Here is an 18,798-nt window from a genome sequence, read left to right as displayed (position 1 = left end):
GTTCTTGTGACTGACTTCTCCAGACAGTTAAACTTTTCCAGGAAATAGCTCTTTTTGTATATGTTAGAGAACTGTAGCAAGCTCAAAATAATCCTGTGGGTTGTATTGCAGTCACTGAAGAAACTGAATCATGCCAATGTGATAAAGCTAAAAGAAGTTATCCGAGAAAATGATCATCTTTATTTTGTGTTTGAGTATATGAAAGAAAATTTGTATCAATTAATGAAGGACAGGTATGTCTGCTTTTAAAACTTAATATGATCTAAGGTTGTATCATACCAGTGTGTTTGGCTAACAGCGACACATTTTTCTGTTGTGGGGAATGGAAGGGAAAGGTATTGTAAGCTGCTCTGAGACTCCTTTGGGTAGTGAAGGTCGGGGTATAAATCCAATCTTCCTCCTTGTCTGCAATGAACCATCAGCCGGCACAAGAGCCTCTTGAGTCTGTTGTTTTATACAGTTTACTTGATAATGTGAGCTCTTTCACAATATTCTATATGTTGCATTGTCTTTATAAATGGAAGGCTTATAAATAAAAAATAAAATGTTCGTACTTGGGCTAGAGTATGAAAGAAATTAGTGGTGGCACAGAGGATTTATCCTCTGGTTACAGTAACATCTGAACTGAACAGTCGGCGAGCACAGGCTAGTACTAGTGGGCCAGGCACCAGGCTTCTGTTGTTATTAACGATGGTAGTGGTGGTGGTGGCTCCTAGTTAAAGGCCTGGTGGAAGAGCTCCGTCTTGCAGGCCCTGCAGAACTGTAAAAGATCTTGCAGGGCCCTGATCTCTTCCGGGAGCTCATTCCACCAGTATGGAGCCGCCACTGAAAAGGCTCTCGCTCTGGTCATAGCTAGCCTGGCATCCTTGGGACCTGGAAAGGCCAATCGATTTTGCTTCCCTGACTGAAGTGCTCTCTGGGGTATATATGGGGAAAGGCGGTCCCTCAGGTATGTTGGATCCTGGCCATAAAGGGCTTTAAAGGTAAGAACCAGCACCTTGAAGCGAATCCGGTATGCTATTGGCAGCCCCTATGAATCATTGTTAGTCCCGTGTGAATATGTGTAACTAAATCGCTCAGAGCCAGCAGCTCTGCAGGATTGAGCGATTAATAAATCAAAAGATATTACTATTATTACTTTTCATCCACAGCAGTTCCATTGAGAATTGAGCTATTCTTGTTGATATAGCAGATTTCAAATTACTTACCTAGTAATCAGATCTATAGTGGGTGTTCTGGTGATGTCCAGTTTCTTGCTGTGTGAGTTCGTGACTTCTTGCTCACCTGTTTGGCTTGTGTGTATTCTGCTCTTGTTGGCCATACATATCATGTTTCAGTAGGGTGTATAAAATCTAATGGGCATTGGCCAAATTTCTTGACTGACTCCCAGGTTGCACATGGGATATTTATTTATTTATTTATTTATTTCTTGAACTTGTACCCCGCCCTCCCCGCCAAAGCAGGCTCAGGGCGGCTAACATCATAAAAACATGCTGACAATAAATATCACAACCATCTAAAAACCATTCATAAAACAATTCCATATCATTTCATTACAGCAGTTTACAATTAAAGTGCTAGCAATTAAGTTATGAAATCAAGATGGCCTCATAGAGTCAATAAATTCACTTGATATTTAGCTCAATGATCTTTCTCAGTTTTGGTCGGTGAGCACAGGCTAGTGCTAGTGGACCAGGCACCAGGCTTCTGTTGTTATTAACGATGGTAGTGGTGGCGGCGGCTCCTTGTTAAAGGCCTGGTGGAAGAGCCCCGTCTTCCAGGCCCTGCGGAACTGTAAAAGGTCCCACAGGGCCCTGATCTCTTCCGGGAGCTCATTCCACCAGTATGGAGCCGCCACTGAAAAGGCTCTCGCTCTGGTCATAGCTAGCCTGGCATCCTTGGGACCTGGAAAGGCCAATCGATTTTGCTTCCCTGACTGAAGTGCTCTCTGGGGTATATATGGGGAAAGGCGGTCCCTCAGGTATGTTGGATCCTGGCCATAAAGGGCTTTAAAGGTAAGAACCAGCACCTTGAAGCGAATCCGGTATGCTATTGGCAGCCAGTGCAATGTCTTTAGGGCAGGCTGGATGTGTTTCCTCATGGGGAGACCCATCAGGAGCCTAGCCGCAGCATTTTGCACTAGATGCAGCTTCCGGATTTGTGACAAGGGCAGCCCTAAGTAGAAAGTGTTACAGTAGTCTAATCTCGAGGTGACCATCGCATGGATCACTGTTGCTAGATCGTTGCGTTCGAGGAAGGGAACCAGTTGCCTAATCAGCCAAAGATGGTAAAAGGCTGACTTGGCAGTGGCTGCTACCTGGGCCTCCATTGTTAAGGAGGCATCCAGGAGCACTCCCAGGCTCCTAACCTCCGGCGCTGGCACCAATGGCGCCCCATCGAAGATCGGGAGTGTGATCCCTACCCCCGAACCACCCCGACTCAAGCATGGGACCTCCGTCTTCGTCGGATTCAATTTCAGTCGGCTCAGTCTAAGCCAACCAGCCACGGCCTGTAATGCCCAGTCCAGATCTTCCCGGTTGGAGTCAGATCGGCCGCCCAACATCAGATAGAGCTGGGTGTCATCCGCATACTGGTGACATCCCAGCCCAAACCTCCAGGCAATCTGGGCAAGGGGGCACATATAGATGTTAAATAACATCGGGGACAGCACTGCCCCTTGAGGCACTCCACATTCTAGTGGGTACCTCTGGGAGAGCTGATCCCCTAACGCCACCCTTTGTCCCCGACCATGGAGAAAGGAGACAAGCCATTGCACTCCTTTCTGTACTCCTATGTCGGCGAGGCGGTGGACCAGTAACTGATGGCCGACTGTGTTGAACGCCGCCGACAGGTCCAACAACAACAGTACCGCCGACCCGGCCAAATCCAGATGCCTCCAAAGATCATCTGTGAGGGCGACCAGTGCTGTCTCCGTCCCATGTCTCAGGTGAAAACTGGACTGGAAGGGATCTATATTGGTTGTTCTGCTCAGGCCTGTAGGTGCTGGATTTTATGTGCTCATGCCCTATTCAAATGTTATAACAGTGTGCTAAGGTCTGCTGTGAGCCCACACCTTTGCAGCAAGGGAGGAAGCTGTTATTTTCGTTCACTATGTGATTATATTCAGGAAGACTTGTTTTACTTTTTTACTTTTTCTTTTACAAGAACCCTTTCTTTTGGTCTGTCAAGCTGTAAAGTGATGCCCTCTTATATTTTTTTGGGGAAACCTGCTTTATTAACATGCAGAGCCTTAGTTTGTATTAAAATACGTAATTCTGAATTTGTTTCCTTGCAGAAATAAGTTGTTCCCAGAGTCTGTCATCAGAAACATTATGTATCAGATATTGCAAGGACTAGCTTTTATCCATAAACATGGTACGTCTCTTGCTACATTGTTTTTTCTGAGCAAAGCTAGAAATTACAGGCAGTGTATTTGTAACTGGAAAAGGTCTAATTTGCATTATGTTGTGCCAGTGGACTAACTGAGGAATAAAACTGCTGTCTCGTTTTATACTGTCCTCTGAAACAGATCCACACCAAAGTTCATTAAAATAAAGATATAATTAAAATATAGCCAGTCTAGTTGGAAGTTCTTATTTTTTGGTAGCCTATTTAGAAATATTTTACGAGTTTTGGTTTTCAGCATAAGATTTTTTATTTCTTGCTATAAGATGTTCATCTCTGCATTTTGTTTCTTTTTACAGTAAGACAAAATTCTGATCACCAGCCCAAGATTTTAGCTATTAAGCCTTATTCTTTAAAGTCCGTGTCAGGCTCAAAAGTCAAAGGAGAGGATCTCTGTGTTTTCCAGTAGATTTCTGAAAGCAAAGTCGGTACGGTGATCAGATTTTTTCATTATTTTGCCCTTCTCTGTATTTACATTGACAGGTTTTTTCCACCGGGATATGAAGCCAGAAAACCTGCTCTGTATGGGTCCAGAACTTGTTAAAATAGCTGATTTTGGACTGGCTAGAGAGCTAAGATCTCAGCCCCCATATACTGATTATGTTTCTACCAGGTGGTGAGTATATTATTCAACAAGGCTTTCACATGCCATTTATATCTGAACCCAAATGCACTCAATTGTTTCTGTCATCCCAGGTATCGGGCACCTGAGGTTTTGCTGAGATCTTCGGTTTATAGTTCCCCTATTGATATATGGGCGGTTGGCAGCATAATGGCTGAACTATATACATTAAGACCCCTTTTCCCGGGAACAAGTGAAGTTGATGAAATCTTCAAAATTTGCCAAGTGTTAGGAACCCCAAAGAAGGTGAGTTGTTTTGTGAATATATAATGTTATAATTGGTGGGAATAAGACTATTTCATTCGCTCATAACCTGTCTTTCCTCCCCAGTGGGGACACTAAATGGTTTCCATGGCCCAGTGGGGATCCAGACCTGAGTCCTTGTCCCGCACACTAACCACTTTACTGCACTGACCAAGTGGTTTGGATGTTGAGGCAGCCCCTGCCAGCTCTACATGTGTGAACTGCGTGGGATGGGTTTTCTTTGCCAGAGAACACTCTTTTGATCCCCATGCGATTTGTGTAGTGATGACGTGTCCACTGTCCCTTGATCCCAATCTGATCTGAAAAGAAATAAGTGACACGTCCGTAGTTTTGAATAGTGAAATATAGAGCTGGGTGTTGTCTGGGTATTGGTAACACCCAATCCCAAAGCTCTGGACAGTCTCATTCAGCGGCTATACATAATGGGTGAGAGAACAGAACCCACAAGATAAATTCCACTCAGTTGATTCTGTACCTCCAGTGGAGACTTTATAGCCGGCCAGACAGAAAACAGCGAAACCACGCCCTGACCTGGAGAGCCCAGGCAAGCCCACTCTTGTCAGATCTCAGAAGCTAAGCGGGGCCGACCCTTGCAAGTATTTGGATGGGAGACCTCCGGAGAATACCAGGGCCGGGAGGCCAGAGGCAGGCGATCAAGCCACTTCTCTGAATATCCTCCGTACCCAGTAGGAGTCGTCAGAGGTCGCCATGACTTCCAGGCACGGGCATGCACGTGCACACACACACACACACACACACACAATGCAAAATATACAAAAAGAAAAAAGAAAGAAAGAAAACAGTGAAACCACCAAAGGGCTACACCCTTGATACCAGTTCCATTTTCAAGCCAGGGAGACATGGTTGCCCCCGCCAACTGGTATTGACATGAAGATTCCGTTTAGCCATCCTGAATAACAGACATTGATGGGTCTTGTTTTTCATGAATGGGGTTTAATTCTTTTTAAAGCAGCAGCCATCAACTACCCTGTGGCAATGAGTTCCACAAGCTACTTATACATTGTGTGAAAAAAGTACTTTATTTTATCTGTGTTTACATTTAAAAAGTTGTCTTGCTACTTCTCCCCAGTACATACAATTTTACAAACGTCTGCCTTGTTCTCCCTTAGCTATCTTCCCCTCCCCCCTAAATTGGAAAGCTCCAGATGAGCTTTACTCTTTTTCATGGGGTTTGGCTCTTCTTGGGCTGTTCTTGGCAATTGCAGATTCCAGTTTTGCTCTAATGGTAGACTAGGGTGGTACCAGGGGAGCCTTGTAGACTTGCAATAAGGGTTAAAGAGTGCAGCAGACTATTGCAGGAGAACTGTTGGGACGGTGGTGAATTAAAAGTATTTGATGAAGTTTTCCATAGTGATCAGTCTGGGGTGGAGGTGTTGGGTAGGTAGGTACAGTTCTTTCAGTGGTGTTTTCTACAGGTGGGCAGGCTTGTGTATTTTCCCCATAGCTTCTGATACAGCAACGGGGCTTCCACATTTTGCTTTAAAGATTACTTTGTGTATGTCTCCTGATAGAACGATTGGCCAGAAGGGTACCAGCTTGCGGCGGCGATGAACTTCCGCTTCCCCCAGTGCGTCTCCATAAACTTAAAGACTCTAATCCCAAATGCTAGCAATGAAGCGATCCAGCTTATGAATGAAATGCTGAACTGGGATCCAAAGAGACGACCGACAGCAAGTCGGGTACGTAAGCCATGTCATAACAGCCGTGGGCGAATTTCATATCGAACCACACTGTGAACAGCGGAGAACCCTGAGCGGGGAAAATGTTTTTGTGTAAGCTAGTTCTGTAAAGAATAAAATATAAATGGTTAACACTTGAAATATAAATGCTGATCTATTCACCCACATTATTGAGATTGCAGTCTGCCAGAAACAGACGGTAGTTGAGTTGATGGATTTCCAAGTCAGAGATGCCGTCGTAACTTAAGGAAAGCTTTGTAGACTGGTTGTGATAAACTCTTGTCAGTGCGATACTTCACAGGAGAAGGACCCCCCCCCCAAAAAAATAGATTTCCTATAAATTTTATAACAAGGGTTGAATCTCAGCAAGACGAAAATGATTCTGTGTGGGAGTCCTGTTGTCAGTTGGATGTATATTGCCCTCTCTTGTGGCCTAAGCTTCCTTCTGAGCCTTCCACTTCTGGTGTATCAGTTGGTGGCAGCCGTGCCCAGAAGTGCTTTTTAGCACCAGCGTCTGACATGATGATAGGGATCATTGTTGAAAGATTCTGGGTGTCTATCGACAGCAGGAGACACCCAGAATCTTGCAACAAGGATCCATGTCCTAACTTCAAAGGGTGATTACTGTAATGTGGGCGCTGCCCCTGGAAATAATTCAGAAGCTTTAACTGTTACAAAACATCACAGCCCAGCAGTTTTAGACAAGTGAGGACACACGCGATGAATTCCGTGTCGACTGCGTTAGCTGCTGAATGTCTAGGCTCAGTTTTAGATGCTTATTCTTCCCTTCGTGGTCTGGGCTGACATGTCTTCCTTTTATCGGGTGAGGGGAGCCCACTTGCCTTTAAGAACTGTAGTCCATGTGTTTTTCCATTGGGCAGATTAAACTGTCACAGTACAAATTAGTAGTTTCCCTTGATTTTGCAGCATGATCTCCCCAAAGAGGCATGCTGGCCTCCAGAGACCTTGTTTTTCAAGGCCTTTGGATAGGGCAGGAGAGAGGTGGCGGTGTTGTTTTTTTTGCCATCAAGTCACAGCTGATTTATGGTGACCCCGTAGGGTTTTCAAGGCAAGAGACGTTCGGAGATGGTTTGCCTGCCTCTGCGTCATGACCCTGGTATTCCTTGGAGGTCTCCCATCTGAATATTAGCCTGGGCTGACCCTGATTCGTTTCCGAGACCTGATGAGACCGGGCTAGCTCAGCCTATGCAGATCTGGGCAGAGAGGAATTAGTATCTGCCTACCTCACTCCGGCACTTCTTGGTGTTTTTGTCTACATTGGAGTGTGCTTTCCCTTTTCTTCCCCCTTCAGGCGCTGAAGTTGCCCTACTTCCAAGTTGGCCAAGTTTTAGGACCACCTCCGCAATATCTGGACCAGAAACAGCCACATTCTAAGTTAATCCAGCCGACAGAGCCAAAGCCATCTCTATCCAAGCTAGAACCTCTATCAAAATTAGAATCGATATCTAAGCCAGAATCTCAGATGTCACCAAATGCGCCTGACAGATTTCAGCTGCAGCCTCTACTGAAGAATAACTCACAGCCCCTCCAGCCAATTCAGCTCCCACAGAACTCAACCAACCAGCAACCGTCAAAGCAACAGCAATCGTTCTTTCCAGCCATCAATAAAAACGCATCACCAGTAAGTTGGCTTCAAGACACTTTACCTCTGAATCAGTCAAGGTGTAGCGGCACAATTGCAATTCAAATCATGCTGAGAGTCTGTGTGTTTGTTGATACTAGGAGACTGTGTCACAAATGGGAAAGCAATTGTGTTGCATTTGCAAATGTGTTTTCTTAACTCATTGTCTGCTATCTTCGTCTTTCTCTATGCCCCTAACCTGCTTTTCCCTCTCTCTGAACCACTACAGATCTCGAAGATCTTCTCTCTGTTAATTCTCCCTATTTTTCTCTCTCCCCTTCACAGCACCTTCTCTTTCTGCATCCCACAGCATTTTCTGTCTGTGTGCCCCCTTGGTTACACCTATTTCACAGTCTATTCCTTTCTTCATTCTGTTTTTGCTCAGTTTCTGTCCTGTAGCTCTCTCAGCAGTTCACATGGTGACGGTGTTTAGAGCTCAGGCCATTCAGTGTAGTTTGCTAGCTGCCATAGGATGAAACAGTTGGCATGAACTTCACCCATGCTTAGAAATCCATGGCGCTGAATGGTAATACAGGAGGCAATGGATTATAACTTACAGATACAATCAGACTTTAAAGCACTGCAGCTAACATTTCTTTATTATTCTATAGAGATCATAGAATCATAGAATGTTAGAGTTGGAAGGGGCCTGGCAGGTCATCTAGTCCAACTCTGCAGGAGCATAGCCGAAAGATAGCCCTGCAACATACCCTAAAGATGGTCATCCAGCCTCCACTTGAAAACATCCAGCGAAGGAGCATCCACTACCTCCCAAGGCAGTCTATTCCACTGCTCAACCAGTCTTACAGTTAGGAAGTTTCTCCTGATATTTAGCTGGTATCGACTCCCTTGTAATTTCCACCCATTAGATCTAGTCTTGCAATTCGGAACAAGTGAAAATAGATCTGTTCCATCTTCTACATGACAGCCCTTCAGATACGTGAAGACTGCAATCATGTCCCCTCTAAGCCTTCTCTTTCCCAGTCTTTTTCAGCCTTTCCTCATAAGACTTGGATTCCAACCCTCTCACCATCCTGGTTGCCCTCTTCTGGACATGTTCGAGCTTGTCAATATCCTTCCTAAATGTGGTGCCCAAAACTGACACAGTACTCCAGGTGAAGCCTGACCATAGCAGAATAGAGCAGAACTACCACCTCCCGTGCTCTGGACACAATGCATTTGTTAATGCATCCTAAGACTGCATTAGCTTTCTTCGCAGTCGCATCGCACTGCAGGCTCATGTTTAGCTTGTGAACAACCAGAACACCTAGATTCCTTTCATATGTGCTGCTGTCAAGCCAAGTTCCTCCCATTCTATATCGGTGCCTTTGATTTTTTGTACCTAAGTGTAAGACTTTGCACTTATCTCTATCTAGCCTATCTAGATAATTTTGAATCCTGACTCTGTCTTCTTCGGAATTAGCAATCCCACCCAGCTTCGTGTCATCTGCAAATTTAATAAGCATCCCCTCTATGTCTTCCTCCAGGTCATTTATAAAAAATTGAACAACACCGGTTTTAGGACCAAGCCCTGTGGCATTCCACTGGAGACTGCCCTCCACGTAGACGCAGAGACATTTATGAGCACTCGGGTACGATTTTTCAACCAACCTTGAATCCATCCAACGGTTGCACCATCCAGCCCACACTTAACCAGCTTATCCTCAAGGATATCATGTGAAACTTTGTCAAATGCTTTACTGAAATCTAGATACACTATATCCACAGCATTGCCAGAGTCAACCATTTTAGTAACTCTATCAAAAAAGGAGATAAGGTTGGTCTGGCATGGCTTATTCTTGATAAACCCATGCTGGCTACTACCAGTTAACTCATTCTGTTCACGGTGTTCATAGACAGAGCGTTTAATAATCTGCTCTAGAATTTTTCCAGGTATTGATGTCAAACTGACAGGCCTGTAATTTCCTGGGTCCATCTTTTTTCCTCTTCTTGAAGATGGGGACAACATTCGCTCTTCTCCAGTCTTCTGGCACAACACCAGTACTCCAGGACATCTAAAAGATTAGAGCCAGAGGCTCTGAAATAACATCTGCAATTTCTTTTAGCACCCTGGGATGCAAGCCATCCAGCCCTGGAGATTTGAAAGCTAGATGCTCTCTAATCATTTCTTTACATACTTTGGACTGGCAGTTTCTGCTTTCTTCATATGCCCTGCATTCTTCAGTTTGCATACAGCTCGCCTTACGGTTAAAGACTGACGCAAAGTGAGAGTTGAGTAATTCTGCTTTGTCTTCATCCCTTGTTAAGGCTTGACCATCTTCCCCTAGCAATGAGCTTACCCCATCCCTGTTCTTCTTTTTGCTCCGAACATAGGCATAGGCATTTTTCTTGTTATTTTTAGCATCCCTCACAAGCCTCAGCTCCATCTGTGCTTTAGCCTTTCTGACACCATCCCTACAGATTTGAGCCTGCTTCTTGTACTCACCCTCAGTAATTTGACCCTCCTTCCATTTCCTGTGCATTTCCCTTTTTAGTCTTGGCTCTTTAGAGAGTTCCTTGTTCAGCCTTGGCTTCATTACCCGTCTCCCACCTTTTTTTCTTACCGGAACAGTTTGCGATTGTGCCTTAAGCACTTCATTTTTCAGCATCACCCATCCTTCCTGTGCAGATGATTATGAAGATATTATTGTAAGGTGATATGTGGGTGCCAGTTTCTACGGATTGTGATGTTATTGCCTGTTATAATACAAGCGCTTAGACTTTTTGAACACAGGATTAAACTGTATCCCAATTTATCCAATTTTGTTGGGATAAGTTAAAAGCCATTGATTGCGCTTTGCCAGCATATCACCTCACGTCAGTCCTTGTGGTGACACATGGAAACCTCGGGGAAAGCAGAACACCAAGACACAAAGCAAACAAGGATTTATTAAATGTTGCCTTGTACTGTCTCCAGTGAGCCCATAGTAGTGTATTTTATTTATTTATCTGCCAGATTTATATTCCGCCCTCCCCAGAAATGGACTCAGGGTGGATCACAGGGCCAGTTGGCATCAAAATATAAACACATTAATAGTCAGTTAAAAACGATAATTTAAAAACATACCCTTCTCTTATTTCTAATAAGAATTCAAACCAGCCATGCCAGTCTGCAGTCTAGCGCACTAATCTGGAAGCAAGCTGTACTGAGCACAATGGAATTTACAAGCAAAAAGGCATAAATATTTACAAGCAAACACATATACTTACTGGGGAGGAAGTCCAGTTGAACTCAGCGTGACTTACATTTGAACAGTCATGCATAGGGCCTGTCTGGATATCACTGCACATCGTATGATTCTTCTTGCCTCCGTTTACCCTTACAATCTTATTGCGGTACATTAGGCTGAAAGACTGGCTGGACCAAGGCTACCTAGTGAGATTCATGGCAGTTAGGATGCCTGGGGGGAGGGGTCCTTCTGACTTTAAATAAGGGGGTGGTGGTCAAAGATACATGGCTGCAGTGGTTTTACGGAGGGGAGGGTGGGCGCTAACACTGACACTGTTCAGCAAATGGGGGAGATAAACAGCCAAAGTTGATGGCCTCCATCACCTGGATGTAGCTCTGGTTCCAGATTTCCCGCCCTGAAGCGCAGCCATACGCCAGATCTCTTATTTTGAGACCACAACTCTTTCTCTTATTGTTCGAAGTAGCTTCTTGGCAGTGAATGAGTCGGCCCCAATTAAAACCTTGAATACCTTGGTTTCAGTTATCATTGTAAATTGTGCTGCCTTCTTAGAGGAAACTACTCTGTTTTGCTTGAGGGGCCACCCTATTCCTTGAAATGATTTTTCCTTCCTGTTTTCAGTGAACGCTGTATTAGGTCAGGTAAATGAGGGGGAAATTAGGTCAAAGACCGAAAAGCAAGCTTTAGGTCCATCCTTTCACACCAGATTCTCTTCTTGCAGTGCCTAATCCAGGAGTTCCCAATATTTTTGAATCTCTGGGCACCTTTGGCATTCTGACACAGGGTGAGGGGCGCGGTCACGAAATGGCTACTACAGGAGGTCAGGGAGTGACCTCTAACAATGCTCCATTTCAGACAGAAGCTTCATTTAACAGGATGCCTTTCAAAATGAACATATCGTATAAAAATGTTTTCTTACCTGTACACATTTAGCCTTCAGTCACACAGTTAGATCTTTGTGTTCCGTCTTCTGTGCTCAGCAATTCCTCTACCTTGTTTTATTTGAGGAACTTCATTTCTATGATTTTTAGCGCAGTTGTAGAAAGTATTAAACTGATCAGAGAATTATTTAAAATAATTCTGCATTCCAGACCTCTGTTAGATTGACAAGCATTTCCAAGTGCTTTTTTGGGATGGGATGAGCAAAAGTATAATATGGTCCTAGAAATAACATAGCCTTTCTGTAATCCATCCAGAAGCAAACAGCCATAGGACCTTCAAATGGGGCAGTGGGCCTGAAAAATTGTCGGCGACGATGGGGTCAGACTGTATTAAAGACTATGGATAGTTGGGATGATTTTGAGGATGCAGAATTTGGAATTTCGTATTCTAAGAAACCCAGCATTGCAACAGTGAATGAAAAGAAAACAAAGGAATCTCTCTTTAGGTAAGGCTCTCTTCCCCTCTTCCAAGTAGTTTATCAGCTGTGCCAAATAAAAAACTGAATCCACCCATGTAAATGATCATATAGAATGGGAACCTGTAGTCTGAGAAGGAATTATTTGAGCAGTATTATAATATTTGTACACATGCTAACAGCGCATTGAAGTTAATATTTGACACCAGATTCAGGTGAGTAGCCATGTTGTTCTGAAGCAACAGAACAAAGTTCTAGTTCAGTGGCACTTAAAAAAATTTTTAATCTAAATTTTATTAATTTTTTGAAACAAAAACAACATCCTCAATAACGCAGTCTCTACCAAAAAAAAATATATATAACATTTCTTTGACAAACCTGAACGTGACTAAAAACATAAAAAATATAATACAGTGTAATAGATTTTGTCCCTTAATAAAAGAAAAAAAGAGAAAAATTGGCTACAAATGCATTACATTTAGATAAAAATGTATAAACTTGGTTATAATAACTTTTTGCAATATTCTTACATCAAGTTGTTAAAAACAAATACGTTGTATTTTAACATTAATTATATAACATTAACTTATATTGAACATTTCTTATTGATTCCCAATCAAATCTATTGATATTAACTTTATCTAAGATAGGGTACCAAATATTGAGCAGACTCATAATTTCACATTCTGTTTGGTGTTCCGTATAGAAAATATTAAAATTTTCTAATAAAAATAAATCCCATACTTTGTGCAACCATTGTTGAGCATCTGGTGGGTGTTGATTCTTCCATTGTTTGGCTATAACAATTTTTGCTGCCGTAAAGAGAATATTAATCAAATTTCTATTGGGGGTTACAGGAAATTCTTTTGGCCATAAATTTAGTAAAATCAAAGCAGGATCAAGTGGTATCTTGCTTCCTGTTAGTATTTTAATCTTATGTAAAATTGAAATCCAAAATTTGTTTATATATGTACATGACCACCAACAATGTAATTAAGATGATGAAGAAGAAAGGTGTCTGTTGTGGGGAGAGGAAGGGAAGAAGACTGTAAGCCGCTCTGAGACTCCGAGTGAAGGGGGAGGGTATAAGTCCAGTCTCTCCTCTTCTTCTTTTTAATGGGAGTCGTGTAGCAGGGGAGGCTTTTGCAACAATGTGCGTACACCTTGCACTGTAATTGTGCTGGTGTGCATGGCACAGTGCAGCAATTGAGGGTTGGTGGCATATGGGCAGGCATCCGATCCGTGTTTATTGCAAAGGTATCAAATATAAACTGCAAGTTACCTTACTTTATTCTCAAGTGATTCTGGCTCTCATTCTGCATGTGGAGCGTATCTCACATATCTGGCAAAGTGAGCTTTGACTCCTGAAAGCTTACACTCTGGGAAACGCTGTTGATTTTCTGTGTGCTACTGGACTTGAATGTTGTTCTACTACAGACTAGTGTGGCTACCCACCTGAAACCCCACAAACCTTGAATATGTGCCTCACTGCCTAGGTAGCCAACCACATGAGCTGTTGCTCCTCCTTCATCCCTTTAAAAAAAAAAATCTACTGAAAAGTGTCCAGTGGTACATTGACACACTTGCCGAGCAACACAATTGCACTAAAAAACGAATGTGAGTCACCTCGTATACAAATGACACATTTTATGTCTGGAGCACAAGAGAAAGCGCCCACCCCATGGTGAAACTGTTCAGATCCATAAAAGAGTGTCCCTGTGCTACATAATGACCCTGCGCTACATACTGTAAGATGTGAGTTAGATGTGAATATTCCCTCACAAGCAAAGAAGAACCTATATGCAGAAAACCAGCGTGTCTTAGAAGACGGTCGGCTAGAACCACTCTATCTGACATCTTATTTTCTATGTATGAGGAATTACAAGGAGTGGGATGGGAGTATTCTACCATTTGCAGTTTTGAAACAGCAGAAGCCGAGAGCAGTTTTGATGTTTGAGAGCATTTTAGATAAAAGCAGAAGAGGCAAAGGCAGGCTGGCTCTGTCTACCACTACTGTGATCACTGCCTCTAGACCGACTGGATATTTTAAAGATGGTTTTTATTCACTGTTAAATTTGTATCCTTCCCTTCTGCAAGGTACGTGGAGTTACTTAGTTGCCAAAATTAGAAATTTAACACTGTCAATAGTTACAACATATCTAAGGAAAAATATATCAGTACCATCAGAACTAAAGAACCCCATCAGAAGCTGAAAACATTTCTCTATATTCCTTTTTGTATCAGAAGTGCAGTATGAATTGCTCTGATTCGGGTTCCTAACACGTTTGCACTGATTCCTGTGTGACTTAAATGTCTGCACTGTGGATAAAACGTGCACTAAGTTACCTTTGCTTCTGCAACAAATGGATATGCAGACAACCCCCAAGTCGAGCAGAAATCTCTCTTGTTTTAATATACGTTCTCTTCACTTTCAGTGTTCCTAAATCCCCTACATCAGGCCCACCAGGTGGAGAAAACAAAGTTCTGAAGAGAAATGACTCTGGGATATCTACTACATCAGCGAAACAGTACTACCTTAAGCAGTCAAGATACATACCTGGTAAAAGGGGGTGGGGTGAACTGCATAATACTTTTACTTCACTTGTTCACTTTTTGTGTGTGGCTATTTTCAGGGGTCTTTTCGTAGAAAAAGAGCTGCAGGAGCTCATTAGCATAATAGCTCATTAGCATATGCGACGCCCCCTGACATCACTGGAAGTGATGTCAGAAGGGGAAGAAAAGGGGGGGCATCTTCAAAAGCTTCCCCTTCCCTTCCCCAGCCGACCTGCGGGAGGGGGGAAGCGAAGAGAGAAGGGGTTTAAAGTTTAACCCCCTTCTCACTAGAGTTGGGCCGCAGAACGAGGAAAGAGGGAAGGAAAGAGAGAGAGAGAGGAGAAAGAAGAAAAGAAGGAAGGAAAGAGGGAAAGAAAGAGAAGGAAAGAAGGAAGGAAAGGGGGGACAAAAAGAGAGAAGGAAAGAACAAGGGAAAGAAAGTGAGAGAAGGGAAGAACATAAGAACATAAGAGAAGCCAATGTTGAATCAGGCCAATGGCCCATCTAGTCCAACACTCTGTCACACAGTGGACAAAAATACCAGGTGCCATCAGGAGGTACAGCAGTGGGGCCAGGACACTAGATGCCCACCCACTGTGGGGCCAGGACACTAGAAGCCCACCCTCCCAGCACCAAGAATACAGTGCATCACTTGCCCCAGCCTGAGAGTTCCTATCTATACCTTGTGGCTAACAGCCACTGATGGACTTCTGCTCCATAGATAAACATATTGGATAAACACATATTGGATAAACACAAATTGGATAAACACAATTCCCCCTTGAAGCCGTCCACGCTTGTAGCCACCACCACCTCCTGTGGCAGTGAATCCCATGTGTGAATCACTCTTTGGGTGAAGAAGTACTTCCTTTTATCCGTTCTAACCCGACCGCTCAGCAATTTCATGGAGTGCCCACGAGTTCTTGTATTGTGAGAAAGGGAGAAAAGTACTTTTTCTCACACCCTACCTGATGCTTTGCCCCTCCCCCCCCCCACGGCAGACCCGTGCCAAGATTTGTGCTTGCTGCAAAACTTGTAGATCAACTTCACAACTAGCCAAGCTTCTTATCTCTCAATAAGATGCATACCTACATGCAAGGACATGAGTCACTTACAAAATCAAAATGGCCAGTTGGTAACTGGGGTTGCCAGGTACTCTCTGGCTGCTGTTGGTGGGTGGGTGGGGGTTAGGGTTGCCAGTTCCAGGCTGGGGAACTCCTGGAGATTTGGGGGTGGAACCTAGGGAGGGCAGGGATCTCAGTGGGGTAAAATGCCATAGAGTCCACCCTCCAAAGCATCCATTTGCCCTAAAGTTTGGAGATGAGATGTAATTCCAGGGCATCCCCAGGTTCCATCTGGAAGACGGCAACCCTGTTAACTGAAATGGAAATTGGGCCTTGGGAACACTCACACACGCACACAGCAGGCACGGGCCATTTAAATTTTATCTGAGCTCCCCACCCATCTCAAATCAGAAGAATGAGATACAGTGCAATGGCATTTTGTATTCCAGAATAAGAAAGCCATGCCAGGTCTTTGTCACTGCATCACACAGAGAAAAGGAACTGTAACATCTGGGACATCACTAGTATGAGCAAATCTGATCAGCTTTTAAAAAGAAATATATTTAAAGCATGCAAAGATGTTTGCCAAAAAGGGGAAAAGATATTAACGTTTCATTCTAAGTCAAGGATGGCTTCGGCAGACTACATCAGCCACTTCTTCAAAGCACAGTCAGAAACGCCTTATATTTATTTCGAACAAGGGGAAAATCTAAATTGTCTCAAGGAAAAAATAAACCTTCCTCTGACACAAGGTCAGAAATTAAAACATGAGAAGCAGCGTATTATTTAAAGGAAAGCATGGATCCCTCACTTACTGCAGCACTCCAGCGTGGGCAACAGGCCTCCTCGGGCCTTCCCGGGGCCGCAGCACTCCAGCATGGGCCCCAGGATGCCGACGATGGGCCTCCTCGGGCTCTCCTGGGGCCGCAGCGCTCCAGCGTGGGCCCCGGAACAATGATGACGGGTCTCCTCAGGCCTTCCGAGGGTCATAGCGCTCCAGCGCGAGCCCCAGGACTCCAACAACGGGCCTCCTCGGGCTCTCCTGGGGCTGCAGTGCTCCAGCGCGGGCCCTGGGACTCTGACAACAGGCCTCCTTGGGCTCTTTTGGGGCCGCAGCGCTCCAGCGCAGGCCCCAGGAGGCCAACAACGGGCCTCCTCGGGCTCTCACAGGGCCGTAGTGCTCCAGTGTGGGGCCCCGGGTCTCCGACAACGGGCCTCCTCGGGCTCTCCCAGGGCTGCAGCGCTCCAGCGTGGGCCCTGGGACGCCCATGACGGGACTCCTCAGGCCTTCCCGGGGCCACAGCACTCCAGCCCGGGTCCGAAAGGCCAACGATGGGCCGCAGCGTGGGGAGCTGGGGGCGGGGCTCGCTGCCACTGCCATTTGTGCCAGCTCCTGGGCTGCTGGAGCAGTGCTCCGGTGCGCTCCAGCCCCAAAAGACCCCTGACTGTTGTACAGTGGAGCTTTTTCTGTTAGCATGCACAGTACAACAGAGAATGCATATGTCAAGGGTGAAGGGAGAGGTTGCTTGCCAAAGGCCTTTAGCAGTAGTGAAACTGCATGTCAGTATGGACAGTTCAGACAACCGGGCCTCTAGCTCCATATGTTTCTGTATGACTTTGGACTTGTGGATATTTGCCAAACAGCAGTCTTTCATAAAGTGCTAGTTTTGAAATGCAGAGGAACATCATGGCTCAGCCTTTACAAAGGCAAAGCTGGAAGTCCCTAGTTTCTAATATAGGTCTCTGAATTGTGGTTATGGCTTAGGTGGTGGCAGGCCCATAGCCAGGATTTTGTGGGTTGTGGGGCAATTTTTTTTTTCTGATGGGGCTGCCATTATTTTTATGTCAGCTCCAGTCCACCCCCAAGCCTGACAGCCGGCAGCCACCCCTCTCCATCTCCTCCTGCAAGATTTAAAGGGCCCTCGAACTGATTGGTGGGGAGCCTGTGGCCTGTCGATCAGCTGGAGGGCCCTTTAGATCTAGCAGGAGGGAGAGAGAGGGGCACACGCCATCCCCCGTTTCTTCTCAGAAGCATTTAAAGGATCCCTTTAAATGCTTTTGAGAAGAAAGGGGGGGGACGTATGTGCGACTCCCTGATTCTTCTCAAAAAAATTCTATTAAAAACACTTGGGGGGCTGGTCCTTCAAGGAAGGGGTGGAGCCCCCAATAGTCCCACTGCAGCTACGGGCCAGGGTGGTTGGAGTGCCTGCGCCTGATCCAACATTGGCGTCTCTTATGTTCTTATGTTCTTATTACCAGGCAGTTGAGACCTGGGAGAGCCGCTGCCAGGCACAGTACCGCTCTAGATACACCAACACTCAGAGGCATAAATCAGCCTCTGGTGGAGTCATTTTCAGTTTCCATAGCCAGGAGAACTGGCCAGAGTCAAGGTTATTTTTTTTGTGCTTTAACCTTCTTGCTGATGGCCTCTGTTTTGGAGAACTGACGGTGTGTTGTCTCGAAGCACAGTCCACGAACACATGCACACACACATGAAAAGTACATTCTTTACATGTGCACCTGACTACAGTGTGTAGCTTTATGTCTCCATTTCCTGTTTCAGCAGCTCTCAACATGAAAAACTGGTTTATCACAGTAAAGAACCTTGCACTTATTTACACATATTGTTTGGGAGTACTGCCACTTTTGAATAGTGAAGAGAGTGGGGCACACATGGATGAATGGATTGCTGCCCCTGTGGGTTGGATCCAGATTAAATTTTCCAGTGGCAGAATTAGAGATGTAAAATTTCCGGAAATTTTGAAGCTCGGAAAAAAACCCGTTTTTTCCCCAGGTTTTTTTTTAAAAAAATGAAAATTTTTGGAAAAATTGAAAAAAATGCTACATTAGCATTTCTTTTGTCTTTTCTAGCTTGAAAGTCATTCTGTTACTTTAGGAACATAAAATATGACTATGGACATTTTTACTTGGCATGAAATTATCACAACTAGCATATTAAAAATATAGTGTATCCAAACAATTATTACAAACAGAATACCCACC

The 18,798-nt window shown here is 44.5% G+C and overlaps 1 protein-coding gene across 1 annotated transcript in view; it reads left to right on the top strand.

Annotated features, from left to right (window-relative positions):
* The window catches only part of MAK (male germ cell-associated kinase), a 32,969-nt gene that overhangs the window by 3,180 nt on the left and 10,991 nt on the right, over positions 1 to 18,798 (top strand). The window contains exons 3-10 of the mRNA XM_015412788.1: positions 112 to 233; positions 3,296 to 3,375; positions 3,889 to 4,021; positions 4,102 to 4,273; positions 5,824 to 5,991; positions 7,304 to 7,633; positions 12,018 to 12,208; positions 14,614 to 14,738. Coding sequence (XP_015268274.1) covers positions 112 to 233; positions 3,296 to 3,375; positions 3,889 to 4,021; positions 4,102 to 4,273; positions 5,824 to 5,991; positions 7,304 to 7,633; positions 12,018 to 12,208; positions 14,614 to 14,738 — 1,321 coding nt within the window. The remainder of the gene's footprint in view (positions 1 to 111; positions 234 to 3,295; positions 3,376 to 3,888; positions 4,022 to 4,101; positions 4,274 to 5,823; positions 5,992 to 7,303; positions 7,634 to 12,017; positions 12,209 to 14,613; positions 14,739 to 18,798) is intronic.

Source organism: Gekko japonicus, unplaced genomic scaffold (assembly GCF_001447785.1).
Source record: "Gekko japonicus isolate JY-2015 unplaced genomic scaffold, Gekko_japonicus_V1.1 scaffold859, whole genome shotgun sequence".
Classification (NCBI taxonomy): Eukaryota; Metazoa; Chordata; class Lepidosauria; order Squamata; family Gekkonidae; genus Gekko; species Gekko japonicus.
This window is presented reverse-complemented; position numbering and strand designations above follow the sequence as displayed.